The sequence below is a fragment of the Pithys albifrons genome, chromosome Z (genome assembly GCF_047495875.1).
Source record: "Pithys albifrons albifrons isolate INPA30051 chromosome Z, PitAlb_v1, whole genome shotgun sequence".
Taxonomy (NCBI): Eukaryota; Metazoa; Chordata; class Aves; order Passeriformes; family Thamnophilidae; genus Pithys; species Pithys albifrons.
In genome coordinates, this window is record NC_092497.1 from 11,326,759 (window position 1) to 11,347,486 (window position 20,728).

The 20,728-nt window shown below is 41.1% G+C and overlaps 1 protein-coding gene across 1 annotated transcript in view; it reads right to left on the minus strand.

Annotated features, from left to right (window-relative positions):
* MTMR12 (myotubularin related protein 12) overlaps positions 1-18,633 on the minus strand; it is a 32,185-nt gene extending 13,552 nt beyond the window's left edge. The window contains 8 exon segments of the mRNA XM_071581323.1: positions 1,890-1,965; positions 3,128-3,251; positions 6,437-6,530; positions 7,167-7,297; positions 8,504-8,576; positions 9,468-9,607; positions 10,721-10,775; positions 18,529-18,633. Of these exon segments, the coding sequence (XP_071437424.1) occupies positions 1,890-1,965; positions 3,128-3,251; positions 6,437-6,530; positions 7,167-7,297; positions 8,504-8,576; positions 9,468-9,607; positions 10,721-10,775; positions 18,529-18,588 (753 nt within the window). The 5' untranslated portion in view covers positions 18,589-18,633.
* Between the last annotated feature and the right edge of the window lie 2,095 nt (positions 18,634-20,728).

A 20,728-nucleotide genomic window follows, 5' to 3' on the forward strand; every position in this document is an offset into this window, starting at 1 on the left:
CACAGCAAGGTAGCCCTTTTAAGTAACTTATATGTATTAACCTTCTGTTTCTGTTCTAGCTCAGCCTCAAGAAAAATCACAACAGATGCACTGACATGCATAAAGGGTTATCTAGGCATACAAAATAAAATATTAAACACTCCACAAGTGAATGAGGTTGTCTAGTCACAGGTATTCCTTGTACCAAATCAAGTCCTCAAAGCTTCTTATTTCCTTTAAACATGATTTCTTCTCACACACATACTGCCTGAAGCTCTCAAGCTGATCTTTACCTTGTTTTGAAGCAAGGAGTAAGAATCGTTTTCTACAGGAGTATCACACAAGTCAAACTGGGAAGCTGAAGTTCTGCTACCAACTTACAGTAGCCAAGAGGTGCACCTGAGAAGGATGCAGAAACCTCACAGCCATAAAGAATGGAAAAAAATACTACTGTCCTTTCACTGTCTTTTCCAACCAATCTAATATAGTCAAGCTATCTGGATCGCAGCTTCACAAAAATAATTTGGAAATAATTAGAAGAGTTCTACAAGGCCTCTGAACAGGACAGGGGAAGAGCTACAAAGGCTGTCATGTATCCTGTTGTAACACATCTAGAGGAGAGACACAAAGATGATCTCTGCCTGTCTTTACAGCAAAGGATCCCCAGTCCTCTGATCATCTAGGAAAGAGAAGGCTCTGGGGAGAGACCTTATTGTGGCCTTTCATTTCTAAAAGGGGGTTTATAAGAAAAAGGGAGACAGACTTTTTAATAAGTCTTGCTGTGACAGGACACGGTATAATGGTTTGAAGCCAGGAGAGAACAGATGTAGAACTGGATCAAAGAAGTTTTTTACAATGGGGTTGGTGAAACACTGGATGGAACAGGTTGCCCAGGGAGGTGATAGGTGCCCCAGAAACATTCAAGGTCAGCTTGGACAGAGCTCTGTGCAACCTGATCTAGGGGAAGATGTTTCTTTTCAATCTGGAAGGGAACTGGACTAAATGTTTAAAGGTCTCTCTTCACCCAAACTAATCTGTGATTCTATGAATGCAAGATGGGATAAAAAACCAAACCCACTTCTGTTTCTGTGTAAGAGCCAGTGTAATGAGTCTCTGACTCTGAGAAAAACTGAACCAATCTACTTTTTGAACTTTAGGAAAGGCAATACAGCATTATCTTCTCCATGGACCAATTAATTTAGGAGTATGAAATAAAGATGGGTTTCCTTGGCAAATCTGGACATGCAGCAACAACTGTAAGACCTCACAAGTGAGATTACCTTGCTCCTTGTCTCCATCTGCTCTGTCTTACTGGTTCTTAAACTACAAGGTAGGAAGCCAAAGCCAGCTTGCTACAGGTTGCAAACCAGTATATTTAACTTTGTTTTCTGTATGACTGGTATAACTAGTTTTTCAGTTGGGTTAAATGACTCTGTGAACACACTGCATCATCCCAGCCATACCATTTACCAGCACCCAAGCCAGGTATCTGGAGGAATTCATCTACAGCCTCACATGCATGGTCTTCACCTCAATATCCAAACAGCACTTGAAGTCCCACAGCCTGTCCCAACCAGACGTCAGTCAGTACAGTCTTGTGAAAAATATGCTGGTGGACAGATGGGCTTAGGAGTACTGGTAGTTTGTAGGACATTGGACATCTCATGTAAGAAAACAGGAACAGTATATTCACATAGTGCTGTTATGTGTGTGTTTTGCTACATATTACACAGTTTAGCAAAATACAGAATACTTTGAGCACTTCTCCTTCCAACATCTGTTTCCCTTCTGCAGATGGCAGGTGTAAGCTGTTAAATCAAGTACTAAAAACATGCAGTACCATCTGAAATGCTGATTGAAATTTTGCCATCTCAGTGAGATTTCTTTCCCTCAGCCATGCACATACTTACAGGAATGCCTCTGCCTTCATACTTCAAGATACTCTCTTCAGAAATGCATATGGGAACAACGAAATACAAAGGCAACCTAAAAAAACAAAGACGAGTTTCTTGATCTTAAAAAGTGAACAAAGAATAATTGCCAAACTCCTTTTGATGATGGTGAGTGTTGTAGCCCATATGCTAATTATATATTCATTCTAACTGCTACAATAATCTTTCCAACTAGATAATTACATTGTCCTCAACACTGTCCCTCTATTTTCAGCTGAGCAAGGTATTTTTTCCAATCTTGAGCTCTTAATTATTTTCACTGCAACATTCCCTTGCCTTTCCAAGGTTGTAATTAAGTCCTACATTTAACTGTAACCTCTAAGAGTGATTGTCAAGACCCCTTTGGTTTTCTCACGCTTTATTGTTTCAAAAGATAACCCTCGCAGTATTAGACAGCTAATCCTGTTTCCATGCCTTTTAAGCAGTTCACATCCCAATTCAAAAATGTAATTAATATATCATGGATAACCAGCACTGGCCAACACTATTTATGTTCAAGGCCCACAGAAGCAAAAAAGATAAGTATTTAAACTCAGTTTGGGTCTCAAGAAAGAGCTCTAGAATGAATAATTAAGCCTTCTTGGAAAGTTGGCTGTTAATTTCCAAGATCTGCCAAGCCTTTCAAGATTTGACTACTAAAACAGTAGTAGTATGCAAAGCTTTGTATACATTCTAAAGGGTTCACCAATAGACGCTACTCAGCTACACTGGCAGGTAACCTCAGCTAAACTTAGCTAACTTTCCATTACAGGCAACACTACTTAACTTTCTCCAGCACAACTGGCAGACATACCCAGCCCCTCTCAGCTAAAACAAAGAGCCAACTCTAGTGCATTTAACTTGAAACTTCACAGAACAGGACTGAGACAGTGTCATCCTAACCAGTATGACAGAACTCTAAGTCCCAGACCTACATATTTTCTATTCCATTTTAAGGTGGTATTCTCCACTCCTAGAACTGCACAAAGCCTGACTGACCAAAGTTCTGAATAGTCCGACCTAATGTTGAAGTTAACACTGCTTGAGCCAGGGATTGTGTAAGATCACTCCCTGAGGTCACATATCAAAAGTAATCCATAAATAAAAATGGAAATCAAATCCTAAAAAAACCTCTTAAACAATTGTATAACCCTGAGCATCAAAAGTAGCACTGCCTTTTGCAAATCCAAGTTCACTATTCATCAGGGCATGCTTACTTTTCAGAGACTCTGTAGCCTTCATTTGTGGTCACTGTTTTATACTTCACATTCCCTTTGGTCCGCTCCAACTCATCACGCCAGTCCTCAAGGGTATCAAACATCACAGTTTGGTTTCTTCCATCTGTCAGATATGAATAATGTTAACTTTGCAGACTATCAGGGACTCTTAACACAAAAGCATTCCTAAATAAAGTAGTTTGCTGCCATTAAGGTAAGCCAAGTAAAACCTCTTGTGTACAGCAAGCCTTGAGTCAAAGATAAAATGACTCTTGTGCACCACATTGTCTCTGATCTTTAACAACACATCTTCTGTCAAATACTGCTGTGACCTCAGCACTGTCTAGAACTACCTGAAGGAAAGTTACAGCCAGGTGGGGGTTGGTCTCTTCTCCCAGGCACTCAGCAATAGGACGAGGGGGCATGGGCTCAAGCTCTGCCAGGGGAAATTGAAGTTGGAGAGCAGAAAAAAATTCTTTCCATAGAGAGTAATCAGGCATTGGAATGGCCTGCCCAGAGAGGTGGTGGATTCCCCATCCCTGGAGGTTTTTAAACTGAGACTGGCCGTGGCACTGAGTGCCATGATCTGGTAGAGGGACTGGAGTTGGACGAAGGGTTGGGACTTGATGATCTCTGAGGTCTTTTCCAACGCAACTGATTATATGATTCTATGACTAGTAACTGCAGAAACGTACAGTTCTTACAGAACTTCCATACACTTGAGGCTTTCCTCACGTCCAGCCTAAAATCCAAAATACTGTGCAGCACATGCTATTTTATACTAATACATCTTAATGGTATCTAAGAATACAGGTTTAAATGTAGAATTCACAATGACACCAAAAACCTTTCTAAAAAAATTCAGATAGTTCATTTCATTTAAAGTTCATTTTTTATCATGGATATGAGTTCTGCGTGGAATAGAACACCTCAGGCATTTGAAAATTCATTCCAGCAATTCAGTTTCCATAATTTCAACTGAGAACCTTTCCTGTAATTTTGTTAGCCACTTCAGCAGCTTGATTTAGCCTCAAAGCTTGTATAATAAACATATAATTTATGGACTAGCATCAATTGTTTTAGGCACACATCATAGTTAAGCAACATCCTGAAACATCAATACCAAACAGAGATAGGACTTCCAGAGAAGATACAATGCCAACTTGAAACTCTTCACTGTAAGAAAATAACATTGATGAAAAATTTACAGCTCAAAACAGAACATTATTAATGAGGTCTTAAGAGAAGCTACAATTTTAAAAGAATCAGACCCTAAGAGGCATAAAAAAAAATTTCTACAGTCCAGGATGAGACCTAGCCACTTACCATTGAAAACTGTTATTAAAATATGAAAGAACTCAGGCACAGCACTTCAATGCTGCTATAAAGACGAGGCTTCTCCCACATTTGCTCAGTCTCTCCCTGGAAAAGCTTAATCTTACTGATATTCGTAGCTGAAACTGAACACCACTTACAGGTGAATTCTGCAGCAACCACCTGAGCCAGCAATGTGCCCTTGCAGCAAGGGCACACAATGTATTCTTGGGCTGCATTAGGAAAGGGACTGGAGCACAAGTCCTATGGGAAGAGGCTGAGGGAACTGGGGGTGTTTAGCCTGGAGAAGAGGAGGCTCAGAGGTGACCTCATCACTGTCTGTAACTACCTGAAGGGAAGTTCTGGCCAGGTGGGGTTTGGTCTCTACTCCCAAGCAGTCAGCAATAGGACAAGGGGGCACGGCCTCAAGCTCTACCTGGGGAAACTTAAGTTGGATATCAGGAAAAAATTCTTTACAGAGAGAGTAATCAGGCATTGGAATGGGCGGCCCAGAGAGGGGGTGGATTCCCCATCCCTGGAGGTTTTTAAACTGAGATTGGCCGTGGCACTGAGTGCCATGATCTGGTAAAGGGACTGGAGTTGGACCAAGGGTTGGACTTGATGATCTCAGACATCTTTTTCAACCCAATCAATTCTATGATTCTATGAAATCCACTGCCTACCAGGGACCATTTCTCTCAGCCTTCATAACTGGAAGACTGTGCCCAGTGCGCGGCTCCCAAGGTCACGACAGGCACAGGATTCCTGGATCAAGCCCAGTGAGGGCTCATGGTCATCACTGAAGGGCTCAAAGCACCTGATACGAGGAGGGTCTGAGAACTGGGATCATTCAGGCTGCAGAAAAGAGGGCTCAGCAGGGGCACAGAGGGGCAAGAATCTACCCAGTGTGCATAAACATCTGACTGGGAGTGGAAGCACGGGAGGAGAGGAGAGAAGATGGATCTAGACTCTGACATGCCAAAAGGCAGTTACGCACAAGCTGAACTGCAGCAAATTGCATTTAAAAGTCGCAGTAATTTTCACTATGAGGAGATTCTAATAATGAAACAGACTGTCCAGAAATGCTGTGGACACTCAGTAATTGTAGATATTTGAAACCCAACTGGATGTAATTCTGGTAAACTGCTGTAGTTAACCCTACTTTGAAAGGGAACAGATGGGCAAGAACATGACTAGATGAGCTCCAGAGGTTTCTTCTAAGCTCAGTGATTCTGAAATTCCTTGACATATTTTGCTAATTGTCTGACCTTGCATACATCAGAATTTCCTTCTGTGACAGGAATAGGTGGGTTTGGTTCACTGAGGATCAGGTTCCTAATTCAAAACAGCATTACCAAAGTCTGAACTATGGAATCCTAGAAAGTGCACTGACAGCTTTCTTAACCTTGAATTTTGCAGTTTACTGACTGTATTATTCAGCCCACTTTGACCAAGAGGAAAATTATGAAATAAATCAGCTCTATGAGGAAGCCAGATGCCTTCCGGAATCTTACTATGCAAACCTATCCTTTTTTTGCAGTTGCCTGGGAGAAACATATTGCTTGCAAATGAGAGCAAAAAGGAAAATACTCTTTGATAAGATGCCACTGCAAATGCAATAATTTCAGAATTAAAAGCAGCAATTTGGTTCACAGCAAAAGCAGAGAAAAACCCACATTGATAAAATAAGCGATTTTTTAGATGAACCACATGAAAAGCGTTTGCACATACTGGTCACAGTAAGTTTTCAGTCCAGGGATGCTAGTCTTGCTTGGAAAATTTCTGTGCAACTACCTCAAGGACATCAACAGCAGACGATTTAGAGATTTTCAGCAACAAGTCTAACAATGTACAGCAAGAGGAAAGTGAGTCTTCTGAGGCTACCTGGCAGCAGGACAGAGTCATAAGCCAAGCATACACTCAAATACTAGACATCCCAGACTGCTTAAGGAACTAACTATGCAACAAACAGATCAAAACCAGAAAAACGTTTACCTGTGTTGTTTGGGGCAGCTGATGCATAAGAGAACAGAAACAAACGTTTAAGCAGCTTAGGCGTCTGGCTATGGTGAACTATACCACTGACGATCTAGAAAAGGACCAAAAATTAACACCCAAACAAACACACACCAAGATGATCAGTGCAAAAAACGTGATTTTTTTTAACACCCTCTTGGTCCAAGTTTTAAATAAAATTGATGGATTCTAACCCCACCAGCTGACTTTTAGTAAACCTTCTCTGTTGTCTGCAAGATACTACACCTACTTGGCCTAAGGAGTAATATGTATGTTCAACTTTCAGAATTACTATTATTTAAATAAAGCTAGTAGCCTCCTAGTTTGGAGTTCAGATTAACCAGTTGAAAGAACTAAAGTTACCAGAAAACTAACAGCTTTCATAAGAAAAAGGATGAAGTCTAAAATATAATGAAATTACATGTCACAAATAGAACAGCTTTACGAGTTTGCCTGAGCTGAAGCGAATTTCCTGTAGCACTCTAAAGTTCCAGTTTTCTTTAAAGAGCCAGTGCATCTGATCTTTTAAATGCTACTCATAATGATGCTTAATGAATTCATTGAAGCAAAATATCTTTATTAAATGATCAGAAAACACTTAAGGTTTCAGGGATCTCTCAAGGTGAATTTCATCCTTCTTTCATGCTCACAATTAAACACTCAACACTAAGCTTAAAAATAGAAAAACAAATGAAGTTACTATACTTACTCTTTTCACTTCCTCTTCTTTTGTGTATCTCAGGCAGAAATTAAATACTCTGAGGTCTTTGCAGTAGATAATTAACCTTTCTGGGTATTTTCTCAGCTGTCCAGTTAAAAGTTTCTTTTTCTCATCATAAACTGCAAAATTAAACAGCCTAAGTAAACATCAAAAAGATATTTGCCATTTGTTGATAAAGGTGTCCCTGCTTGACTCTTCAAAATTCAAGAACCTATTTGAAGCCCAAATTTTAGCAAAACAAGTATCCTTTAACACAAGATGGCATGTTCTTGTGCTAATATACTAAATCTTTACTTTCAAATCCCTCAAATTACTTCATACAAGGTAGAAACCAAATTTCCAGCAAGCCAGCTGTTCAGTGATTATTTCTGTTCACATTCTGACAGCACAGTAAGTTCAAAGTTTCAAGACACAAAGAACACCATTTAGTGGTGTTTACCCAAGGAAAAGCCCCCAAACAACTGAGATTACTCTAAGTCCTTAGAAAGGTTTTGTTAATCATGATGAAGTCCCCAAGACAGACTTTTGCTTGCTTCTCTTTGAGAATGTACCATTTCACAACTTCAAGAGCTGTCAACTCTGTATGAAACTAAGGAGAGCCTCAAACAGCTTCACTAGACTGCTCCATCTCACTCTTTCACCAATCCACACCACCACTCACAGACACTCTGAATACTCTAACACTAGACAAGGTCAGATTTCTCAATATAGTCTTCTTATGCTTACAAATGATCAGCCCCATTCTCATTTACTTTCTTTAGCAATACTGGCATGCCTGTAAACCCTGCTGCAAAGCACTCCTTGATTTACTCAAAACCTAAAACCTCATTCCCCGTCTCCTTTAATATGCTGAAGACATCATGGATCTCACGGATCTGATACAACAAAGTTCCCTTAGACAAACAAAAAGTATTGTTTAGAAACTTGGTACCTGTACTGCTCTGCAGTACTGCTGCTCAAATGAACTGAAAACCTCCACTTCTACTGGAATAGTTGATACAGTGGAAGATCATTGGGCACCAGACTTAAGAGACTTTTCACAGTACGTAGTCTGGTTGGAATGACTATTTTGAAAGAATTGTTCTGTCTGTCCAAGCAAGATAATTGATCAAATTAATTCAACGAAATGAATTAAAATTACTTTGACAAGCTTGAAGGATAAGAATGGGTTCTGATAGCTTTCTTATCTCACATTTCATCATTAAATATAACTGCAGCTGCTTCTTCTAGACTACCCAATCCTAGTTTCCAAACTGACAAATCCAGCAGTTTCCTAAAAAAGATGTATATGTACAAAACACCTCAGAGGAGAAAAGCCAACCTACCTCCATAGATTTGATCTACACATTGCAGGGTTATGTCATTTTCTCCTACAATTTTATTCTTAAATTCTGGCTCCTAGAACATAAAAAAAAATTCTTAGAAATGTCACACTGCCAAGCAATAGCACCTTCTCACAAGAAAAGGATGCACTCAGTACATCAATATCAGCATCACTCCTTACTCTTATAAGCTGTGTAAGGCAAAACGCCGAAGAATAGTTATTGAAATACAAACAGGTGCAGGTTACACAGACATAGCTTGTAAACTGCAGATACAGTTTTATTCAAATGTCAGCCATGCTTAAAATGGAGACAGTTTTTACTTTTCAAATAGTTCAAAGCATGCATTTCTACTGAGAGTCATTTTTCAAACTACAATCATTGCAGTAAACAGGAAATACAGTAACTTGATGTAATCTAAGCCCTTTAAGACAAATTTCCCTGCTATGGGAACCTGGCAGGAAATACTAAGTCTCTTAAAAGAACAAGTATCCCAAGAATATTCCAACATTATAGTCAGATCTATCACTGGGTAAAATGAAGACATGCGCAATGCAATTATCTTGTCTATTGTTGTCACCAAACTTGAAGTGACTTGGAGTTCCCTTCACTTTTATCATTCCACAAGTTCAGAGGTAAAAAGGGCATTTGAATGACACCACACTTAAACACTTATGTAAAATATTATTGCCAAAAGGCTGATGTATGATACATATACTAACTATGTCTAAGGTAAGTGTCCACATAAAGACTTCCATTGTTTTTACTTAAAACAGTCATTAGAGCTTGAGGGAGGATAAGCACAGATCAAGCAGATGCAGATTAAAGTTAGTCTGAATCATTAAAACCTTTTATAAAATTTATCTTTCCCTTATATAAGGAGGCAGAACAAACATGATTACTTATTCGGACACACTACAAGGCCTCAGGGCCTGTTTGGTCATAATTAGAAGACTTGTTTTCCTACGTTATCGTCTGAAGCAGAATCATCATCAAGGAAAGAAATCTTGAAGTTTGTGCACACGAGTTTCCCGTAGGTGCCACGGTTTGACCCATCTTCTTGCATATACTTGTACACTGTGCTTGCTTCACAAAGCAGCAGTTCACCTGCATAAGAGAAACACTGAACTTTCAACACAGCAGACATTTGTAAGTGAATTATTTCAATTGTCATCTTAAACTCATCATTAAATTCCTGACAGTCGCTTAGAACTCGTCTGAAAATATTTCATCACTGTTACATTAAACCATTAAGAGGCAGCTCCTGAACCAGCATACTGAGAGCCTTCCAGGTCACTCACTTTATTCCAGACAGCCTGAACTGCAGATATTTAGGAGTTCTGTAACCAGAGGTACCCCGAGGTACCAGAGGTAGTCCCAAGAAAGTAGTTAATACAGTGAATAAATAAGTTGATAATTGTTCAAACATTCCTTACTGTTAAACTCTAAGAATGCTGAAACATTTGAGTTAATTATTTCAAGTTCATCACAGCTAATCTTTCGTAGGTTTCACTGAGGATGTTGCTTATTTTACAGGTCCCAGGGCTGTTTTAAAGTTCTCAAACACAGGTTTGCATAAATAATGGTCAGTGAAGATGGAGTCTTAGAATTCATGGGAACTGAACTTCAAGCTTAAGAAAATAAAGTTTTAATAGGTATAATCAGACACATTCTTTCCTAGAAACTGCAAAAAACCCAAAAGAACAATACTAGTTTACTGAAAACTTCTAACTAAACTTTTATTGGTATTTTGTCTTTCCTGATCTTGGAAAACATTTTTTAAAAAGAAATAACTGTAAATTGAAAAAAAAAAGTCTTAACAGTAAATGAAGCATCAGAAGGTCTAAGTAACTTGCAGTAGAACTCAAGCAACTAGGAAGTTTCCTCTATTTCTTGTCTTCAGTTCCCATACAAACAAAAACCATCCAAATTTATCTTTTAAGAAATAAGGCAAACTGAAGTACAGACAGTTCTCCACATGCAGCTTAACTAAAGATACTGTACTCTGTAAAAAAATAATTTTAGAGTTTAACATACCATGCAGATGCAGATATTAAAAATAATTCAACCTGACTGGTTGTTAAACCAAACCCTCTATCTTACTACTTGTGGCAGGGATGTCACAAATGTTTGCTGCAAATGTGGAAATATTTTAGTATTATTCACATAATTGATTTTTAAAAATTGTTTAATCCTAATATTATAACAGACAATGGTTACCTGGCAATAAGTGAGGATTTACTTCCTTTTCTATGGGTTCCTTTATATGTATTTCCTGAAGAGAGAAAGAGTCATTATTACTTTGAATTATTACACTTGAGATGCTGTAAATAACTGTACTTTCCCTTGTAAATTTCTTACATTCTAGCAAACAGGCAAATTAAAATTATGGGGAAAGCCTTCTATACGAAAGAAGAGCAATTTTGCAATGTGATCCCTCCACTAAATGTCAGCAGTCAATTAGCTAAATAATTAAGCAGTTTGCCACTCAGAGTGACATTTCTGAATACACAAAAAAATGCATTATTTGTGTGAGTAACAGACAGAAATAAAGCATTACAAATACTTACCGAGTTCTCTCAGCACACCTGAATGGATAAGCATTAACTTACTATTACAACACCATCTCCCAGAATTCATTCATAAGCTTTTCCACATTTGACTCAGTATTTTTTTCAAGGTTCACTCACCACTACTTGTTTCTGATTTTCTTACATGTATTATTTCAATCAAAGTACAAAAGTTACTTAAACAGCACTAACATGACTATATGAAAAGGGATTTCAGGATCTCAGAGCCAAGAGGTTAAAAATGGTGACAGGATATCCTTTAGTTTGGACCTAAACTGAACCTATTAAACTCTCAGTACCACTTATTCTAGCCTTAAGGCACTGATACAGTTGGGCTAAAATCTCCAGCCCAAAGACTAATAAACTAGAGGACATGCTCCACCCTTCCTGCTCAGGCAGTTTAGAACTTCCTCTTCGAAGTCCAAATCCCTTCACATGCATTGGAGTCTTTCTGGAAAACTATTAGTTAACTGGAAACCCCCCAGGGCCAGGGCAGTGAGCAAGCTAATTTTAGTCTGTCACCAGCATCCAGAGTCAGAGATTCAAATCAAGGCAAGCAACCAAAGGGAGATATAAACTGGATTAAATACAGAGAAACAAAAGTCCCTGAGAGCACAAAAATAACCCCCCTCTGCCATTCATATAAACACTTGTTTTCAACACTCAGAAGACCCAGAACAAAGTTTGAAGGTTGCACAGCAAAGCTAAAACCACCAGGGAACTGTGTCATGAGAACAGTAGAGATGTTCAAGACAGGATGAAAAGAGGTGGTTATAAAATGAAAACAGTGGCCATGTGAAGAAAGAAATCCATAACTACAGCTGGGAGCTAATGCAGAAAGTGAAACACAGTTTGTTGCCTTTGACTTCTAAGTGTGGATGTTGTACAAGTAAGTTTTAATCAAAGTTCATGCTTGTCAGCTAAAAATGTTACTACAGGTTAAGCTGAACACTGCTGCATTCAGAGAAGAACCAGACACCTTTCTTTGCCTGCAGTGTTGCCTCCTCACCACTGGTAGCTCTAAGCTAAACTCAGGGTTTACTACTGACTTTAACAGCCATACCTTATACAATCCCTCTTTGTGTACAACAACTACAGCAACACTGCTCAGAAAGTGTGTGCCAACAATCACTGCTACGGGACAGTAAAGCAGTGTATTAACCAGGGGCTTTTCCAGTAACTTTTACTTTGGGAGATGTCATAAGGCATGTGGTAACTACTGTTTCTGTATTCACACTGCCTGAATGTTTGAACTCACTGCCATGAGACCAGTTTATGCTGGTGTTGGCAGATAAGACCTGAGGGAAAAAAATTACCTCAAAGACGTTCTTTACGCTTGCCCATTTGCTAAAATGCAATGAAGTTTTTATAATAGGTATCTAAGGCAAATGGTTTTGAACTGGTGGTCTGGGTGTTGGTTACAAGTTTAATCGGTTATCTTCTGAAAGGAATTTGAATTTTCATTAAATTGCATCACAGCAGATTAGAGACTTCAGTCAAACATTGAGATCACCTTGTAAAATCCAGGTTCACTTTGTGGAAAAAACCCCACCACTGAGGTGCTTAGCACAGGCAGAACTCTGTAACATGCAACGGCTTTCAAGAGCTAAGCCCACAGAACAGTTCTAGTTGAAAGTCAACATTTGTATGTCCAGAATGAAATCATAAACATGTTAAAGACAGTTTTGATACATATATGCGAGGGATAGCTAGACTGCAAGCCATGAATGTCACTGAAAAATTCATGCTCATTTTACAAGTGAGGGTATTAAAACACATTAAATTCTACCAACATCACATTTTGTATTTGCTCTTTTCCAGGAGAAGGCAAAGATCTTTAGGAAGAAAATGTGTTACCTCACCATGAGTCAGTGCAAGTTGTGTAGGAAGCCACATGTTTAGCTACCACCTCCACTCTTTCAACTTCGTTTTTATAATGAATTCAAGCTTTGGGGCAACACAGATCACACCACTGACTTACGAGCCTGTTGACACTACAGTTCATGCTGCTCATCCCTTTAATCAGTCACAGGTTCAGAGTCACCCACCCACTCCTCTTACCGCGGGTTTGTCTCATGCTGAGGTAATTTGGTTCCTAAGATCAGCTGGGATGTAACTTGTGTTACATCTGGTTTTGTAGTCAGTGCCCACTTTTAGCAGAACTGGCTCATCAACAGGTCAGATGAGCACAGAAACAAAAGGAAGGGAAGCAGCAGGAGTTAATCTATCCTAAATCTTTCCTTTTCCACAAGCTACTAAATACACTTTGGACTTCAGGAATCTTCACCCTCTGACCATTTGTTGAAGCTAAGCATGCAAGCACTTTCCATATGTGACCACAGAAATGCACACAGACCTCTACACAGACACTTCTTCATCTGTAGCTTCCCTGTTCTGAATACCCCAAGGAGTATTTTGTCACTTCTTATTCAAGATACAACACAGGAAACCCTACCACCAGCCACCGCTAAAAGCAGACACCCACAAGACACCACACAAATGAGGAAAATTAACTTTGATTGCCTCAGATACCATGGAGACAAAGACCTCAACTTTGCTGAGGGTTTTAGAAACTTCTTTCTCAGAGATGCTTCTCCCTTGTGCACTCACCTTGTGCTGCAGTTCTTTTTCCAGCCTCTAGAACAGTGGTATTACTGCAATGCCCTTTAATTATCAATTGTAAGAGTATCAAATCATGCCAAAACTTCAGGCTGACACATCACACCTTACACTAATTCATAATGCATCCTCCTTTGAGCTAGTTCAAAGCAACTTCGGGTGGTTGCCCTATAAAACCACAAAGTGCCAGGGAAAGGAGACACCACACTCCTCAAAGATTCTCTGCCTCATCACAGGGGAGACAAGACAACACAGAAACTGTTTTTCTTATGGAATGGGTCACCTCTTCTTCTATTCTTGCTTTTTACCCAAGTATAAGGAAAAATTGCAGTTTGCAATGCCCAGGGACTACATCCAACTCTTCCCAAAAATATGTGCATTTGCAGAGACTGGTGTATTATTCCCCATATCTGTCTGAGGAGACAGGTCTTCTCCAAGTGCTGAAGGCACGCGTGAGGCAACATCACGTTTGGGGCAGCAAAGTAAAGCAGCAGCTCTGCTTCATTAACAGGGTCCTAACAGTCAGAGAAGGACAGGAACCCCAAATGATTCCTGCTTTTCATCCAACAGCCTCACCACAACTGAGCGCAACTCCTCATTCCACATGAGGGTACACAACTGTTTACAGGAAATATGTAAAGAGTGAAAAATATTCCCTGCATGCCAGACTCCAGATCTTCTTAGAGAATCTGGATTTACTTTTTTTAATCGGTATTGCAAAACATATAGATAGACAAACACAGGCCTAAGAGCAACTGGATGTTGCTCATCACTCCCAGCACACACCATGCACTGTCTGCTGCTGCAGACTGTATTCTGTAAACCCTGACCCACCTCACTCCACAATAATGCTTCCATTTATCCACAGAGGTAATTCCAACAATGAAAAGTAAGATTTTTAGTAAACATACTGAGAAAATACATTTCTGAGATTCAAATTACAAAGGAACCAGTTATCACTTTCAGGGCATCAGGAGTACTGGTTGCAACAAACATTCTTTCAAAGCTGACAGCAAATAGTAGAGCTGTGAGAGCACAGGATACTTTCATGTTTTTATATAGTTTCCCACATGTGAGCTCTGCACAAGGAAGCTCTACATCATGGTGAGGTTTGCTATGAACATCTGTTTTTTCATATTTACTTCACTAAAAGAGGGGTAAGAGAAAGATAAAAGTAGAGTAAAAAAAGTTATCCACTGTAGAAGTCAGTGTATGGAAATACTTGCAAACTAGACATGGTACTCCAACAAATGGGTTCAGTGTTGCAAAATAAATCCAACTTTTGTTGGATTCGACCAGAATGTCATATGAAAGAGGAAATACCTGTGCAAATGCTTGGCATATACTTTATATTCAGAAACAAACCGCATTAAATATTTGGTGTTTTCTTTATTGGTCACACAAGCCTGATCCCATGTTGTATGCCATGCAATCCAGAGGATATACTGACTACACTCTAATAACATTGCTGAAAATAATCTCTAACTGCTTGTTTTCCTTCCTTTCACTCCATTATTCAGCAGTCCATTAGATCATAGCGCATGTTTTCCATGTGTGTTTCATCTCTTATCCTTTCCCTTTTCCTTACATTGTCCTGTCCATCCCCTCTGACATCAGCTCCTGGCTTCCCCACTGTCAGCCCAGCTGTCCACTTCAATAACTCCTATTCCTTATACCACCTTTTAATTCCGCAATTCCAGTTTTCAAGGAGAACTGTACTATTTTAAGAGTGATCTCTGCAGAACACACGATCTTGTATGAAGATTTACAAGCAAAAAGTATTCAGGGTGGTTATGAGCTAACAAATGTGCAGAACCTGAGAGACAAAGCACAGGGGGTATGAAAGTTATCCTCAGAAGCCTGTGGAATACTCCAGGTGTCAGGACAAGCAGCATGAAGCAGAACATAATTTTTAAAGTTTAAGGGATAAACAAGAGAGATACCATTCCATAAGAATGAATATGAAGGATTTAACTTTAAAGAATGTATATGCACAAAAAGTAACTGTAAGCTTGAAATGACATTAATAAATACTTTATCCAAATTAAGACTTTTTTTCTAGGAAAATATGATCTGCCTTGTTAGTCTTGTAAATACTTTCAGCTTTGAAAGTTTTAAGAAGTTAGAAATCGTGAATTAATTCAATGGTTCCTGTTTCTGTGTCTCTATAGACAAGTATTCCAAGTCTATGATCAGACATGTCAAAACATTGACTTTATACCCCAGTATTCACCCCACTTCCTGCAGGGTAGCCAAGTCTGTCCTGAGGGGAAGTGTGTCATTAATATCAACATCCTATGGTCTTGCTCTCAACAGACCATTGATTGATCTGTGGTTCCATCCAGCAGAGCATAACTAGGTTATATTTAGTCAGATGTTAAAAACAGTGCTTTTCCAGACATTCTGGGGTTTCACTGCAGAAATTACTTCTGTTTCTTTAATAAACAGCATTTTCTTTTCACTCTTTACTTCCATGTGGTCATCTATTAACATGAATAGAGTTCCTGTTTCTTTTCATATTCAGTCAAACACACAGAGCAGCTTAAAGTTAACCTAATTTTATTTTTCAGAAGATTGCCCAGTGTGTCCCTCCAGTATCTGAAGATGGACTAAAAAAGATGGGGCTAAACCACAACTCAGTTCTGCCTGTTGATTTCCATATTGTAGGGCTACCCTAACCTAGAAGGGGCAGCTTAACATCTTAAAGAACTTCCCAGGGAAACAAGGACATGCCCAAAGAACCTGGAGGCTGCAAGCAAGGGGTTCTACAGCACAACACTACTGTACTGCTCTGTTGCACAGTGGTTGACAGGAAATTTTGCTGCCGAAGTACAAAGAGGTTTAAGGCAAGGCTCTGTAAAGTCACTGAGTCCACCATTAACTCCAGGGCTACCCAGATGTAACCTCAGGCTCAGCAAGTCCCTGAACTGCTGTTTCCCACCTTTTCACAGGGCCTGCCAAAGGAAGCATCACACTGAACACACCTGTTGCAAATACTCTTCCCTGAGCATCTGGAAGTTAACAATACCTTGATGAAGTTTCCCAGCTGACCAAACTATGCTCCACACAGGAGGAATTTCCATTGTTCTATCAGTCTAGCTCCATTTTAAAAACTCAACACCATGCAAGGTAACTGGTATAGGAAACCTGTGTCCAGAAAGGTTTTTCCTTGGCTGTATGTAGAATAGAGTTCATTGAGAGATGCTTACTTCTGCTTACTTTAGGGTATTTAATCAACCCGTTTTCTTCTAGATACCCAAAAAGCCTTACAAATTTCAACATATATCTAAAATTTTATTTTTAATCCTAAAAAAAGTTGCTGAAGTATTCAGTTTCCTGTGTAACCATTAAGGCAGTCATAGGCTGTCAACAGAGCAGAGTCAAACTTGCTCTACTTGCTGCTCACATCAGACTTCAGTTTCACTATTTGAAGGTGCAAAAGAGACACCAATTATATGGCAGAAGTCATGACTGTAACACAAAGTTCCTGCTGCAAGAGTCTGTGAAATTCTTATATTTACATGCAAACAGGAGAGGGTTAAAAGCATGAATACATCAAGAGTTAATGACTGCAAGCTCAAGTTAATCAGGGCATTTCATTAGGAGCTTCAACTTCCAGTATTAAATACAACTGTTATTCTTCCTGTAGCCATCAGGATCATATTTGAAGTGTTACATCACTGCAATTAAAATCAAAGTACTCTTTATTATTTGGTATTTTACTGTATTATATATATTTGACTTGTACTTTTCCAAACCAGTCATTTTTTCTAGTGAGCTTTAGTCATCCACTTCATTCATTTAAGTGGTGAAGTGTCATCCAATAATTCCAAAAAGTGAAGTTGTGACCTTCATAAGAGTTGGTTTCCCAGAGAATACTTTTTTTTTAAAAATATTTGTACAAGGTACTTTCCTAAGGTGGAAGTGACTTCATACAGGGGTATATCCAGAAATATTTGTACATATCATATACATCCGGTTTTGCTTGGAAACACAAGAAAGAGAAAACTTTTAAAGTAAACTGACCAAACCATAAGCCCCGAGGCATGAACAACATATAGAACCAGTTTTCCTATCACAAACTAAGGACCTACGTTTTAAACATCAGAGCTACTTTAGTTTTAACAACTCTGTATTGTTTTCAGATCCAGTGAAAATAAGAACAGCAGACTCACCACGGTCCTATCCGTGACAGACTGACACGATACACAAAAATCTCTTCCTTAAGCAGGTCTCATAAGAATCCAACAATTAAGAAGAACCGGTTTGACACAGATTATAAAGAACGAGGAGGGAGGAAAAATAACAACAAATAAGGCTCATTTCCATGGATTGGTTTTCCTAGAAAACAGCTGTTTACCAGGAATAAGAATGGAGGAATACAGAACAAAACTACTGACCTAATGCCATTTGGTAACAAGATGACCTCAGTAAACCGAGTCTAAGGTCACTTCGATCAAGCCGCCAACGTGTTTCAATAAATAAGCGCAAGGAAAGAGGCAAGACCAACATGAAAGATGGGCACAGGAGGACACAGAGAGCCCAGAGGGTTCGGGAGGGACAGCCAGGGCTGTGCAGCGGCAGGACCGGGAGGAGCCCGCGGGATGCTCGGGGGCAACACGCACAACAACAGGTTCGGACCGAGCCGCCCCCGGCGCCCACAGACACAACTTCCCCCTCAGCCAGCGCTACTTTCTGAGCTTTCCTCACCCCCTCACCTTCGGGCAGCCGCAAGGAGGCTCAGCCCCGTCGAACCCGGCGGCACACCCGGCCGCGACCCCACTCCCTCAGGATGCTCCGCTCCCTCCCCGAGACCCCCCGGCCCGGCCCGGCCCGCACCTCGGGGCTGATGTAGGACACGAAGGACGGCTTGGCCGCCCTGGCCCCGCCGCCCAACATGTCCCCGGCCGGCGGCGGCGGCGCTCCGCAGGGCTCGTCCCGGGCGGGGAGGCGGCAGAAGGAGCCGCCCCGCCGCGGCAAGAGCAGGATCCGCATCACGGAGCCGGCACCGCCCATGCCCGCCCACAGTCCGGCCCGGCCCCCGCCCCGGCCTGGCCCCCGCCGCGGCCTCCATTTCTGCGGCACCGGCACCGCCCCCGCTCCCGCCCCCGGCCCGGCCCGCACGGGTAGCCCCCGCCATAGAGTCATAGAATCGACTGGGTTGGAAAAGACCTCCGAGATCATCGAGTCCAACCCTTGGTCCAACTCCAGTCCCTTTACCAGATCATGGCACTCAGTGCCACGGCCAATCTCAGTTTAAAAACCTCCAGGGATGGGGAATCCACCCCCTCTCTGGGCAGGCCATTCCAATGCCTGATCACTCTCTCTACAAAGGAGTTTTTTCTGATCTCCAACTTAAATTTTCCTTGGCAGAGCTTAAGCCCGTGCCCCCTTGTCCTATTGCTGACTGCCTGGGAGAAGAGACCAACCCCCACCTGGCCAGAACTTCCCTTCAGGTAGTTCTAGACAGTGATGAGGTCACCTCTGAGCCTCCTCTTCTCCAGGCTAAACACCCCCAGCTCCCTCAGCCTCTCCCCACAGCACTTGTGCTCCAGTCCCTTTACCAGCCTTGTTGCTCTTCTCTGGACCTGCTCCAGCCCCTCAATCTCTTTCCTGAACTGAGGGGCCCAGAACAGAACACAACACTCAAGGTGTGGCCTCACCAATGCAGAGTACAGGGGAAGGGTCACTGCCCTGGGCCTGCTGGCCACGATATTTTTGATCTAGGCCAGGGTCCCATTGGCCACCTGGGCACACTGTTGGCTCACGTTGAGCTTCCTGTGACCCCCTGCCCAGCCCTGTCCAGCCTCACCAACCCCTGCCTGGCCCGGGGCATCGCCAGTGGGATGTGCCCCAATCTGTGTCCGAGGAGGGCCCTGCGTGGCCCCTCCTTGGCCACGGGTGGGCTGAGGGGCCTTTTGAATCTCGGGGTAACCACGTTCCTTTTGGTGCCTCCCCCGCCACTGCCTCACGCGAGGTGCAGGTGTCACTTCCACAGAGCCATAGAATCACCGAATGATTTGGGTTGTAAAGGATGTTAAAGCTCGTCTTGTTCCAAAGCCCCTGCCATGGGCAGGGACACCTTCCGCTATCCCAGGTCACTCCAAGCCCTGTCCAACCCGGCCTTGGACACTTCAGGGATGGAGCAGCCACAGCCTCTCTGGGCAACCTGTGCCAGGGTCTCCCACCCTCAGGGAAGGATTTCCTCCCGATAGACAGACTAAACTTTGTCTCATCCACCATTGCACTGTTCCTACTCTGAGCAAAGTGCCCATGTTGTGTCTGTGAACACTTACAGGAAACCTCATCATTAAATAAAATCCAAACCAAGCATTAAGACACAGAATTTTACTTATGGCAGGAGGAGTGCAAGGAAAATGAGATAAAACGAGCTCATCTAAATCCTCTAAAACCCGACTGCTGATAACCCCAAGAAGTCCTCCGCTCAATGCCTGTTAATGTGTTACAGCCACTGGAATGTCTCCCTGGAATGTCGTCTTTGGACACTGTAAATGAGCACTAGGTTTACCTGGTACCTGGCTTGCTTTAAAAAGCTTCATTTTTATATGGACAGAGAACAATGCAAATATTGTAAACTGCCTGTGGCAATGCAGCAAGACAAGGCAGCAATTCAAATGAGGAATGGTAACCCAGGCGACAATTTGCACAGAGTAGACTTTAGGGAAATATTTTTACAAAAATAAAACATACTTTACAAACTTCAGTAGATCATAGGAAGTGAATATCAATACTTCAAATAGTAATGGTAAGTACTTCTCATATATTTCCCCTCCCCCCTTTTAATTGTAATACACTTTATTTACCTTGCTCCAAACCCAGACCTAGGAAAACTGTAAGAGGAAGAAAGAGGGTTACATGGGTAAGACAGCATTTATGATTGTAAAATGGGCTGAATGTTTTAATTAAGAAACAGCACAATTTCTCTGTTTTCAAAGTCAAGCTAAAAGAAGTATTTTGGATTTAATCACCTTCTCTCTGGGAGAAAAAAAAAAGACAGAGAATTGTCTGGAAAAAAAGA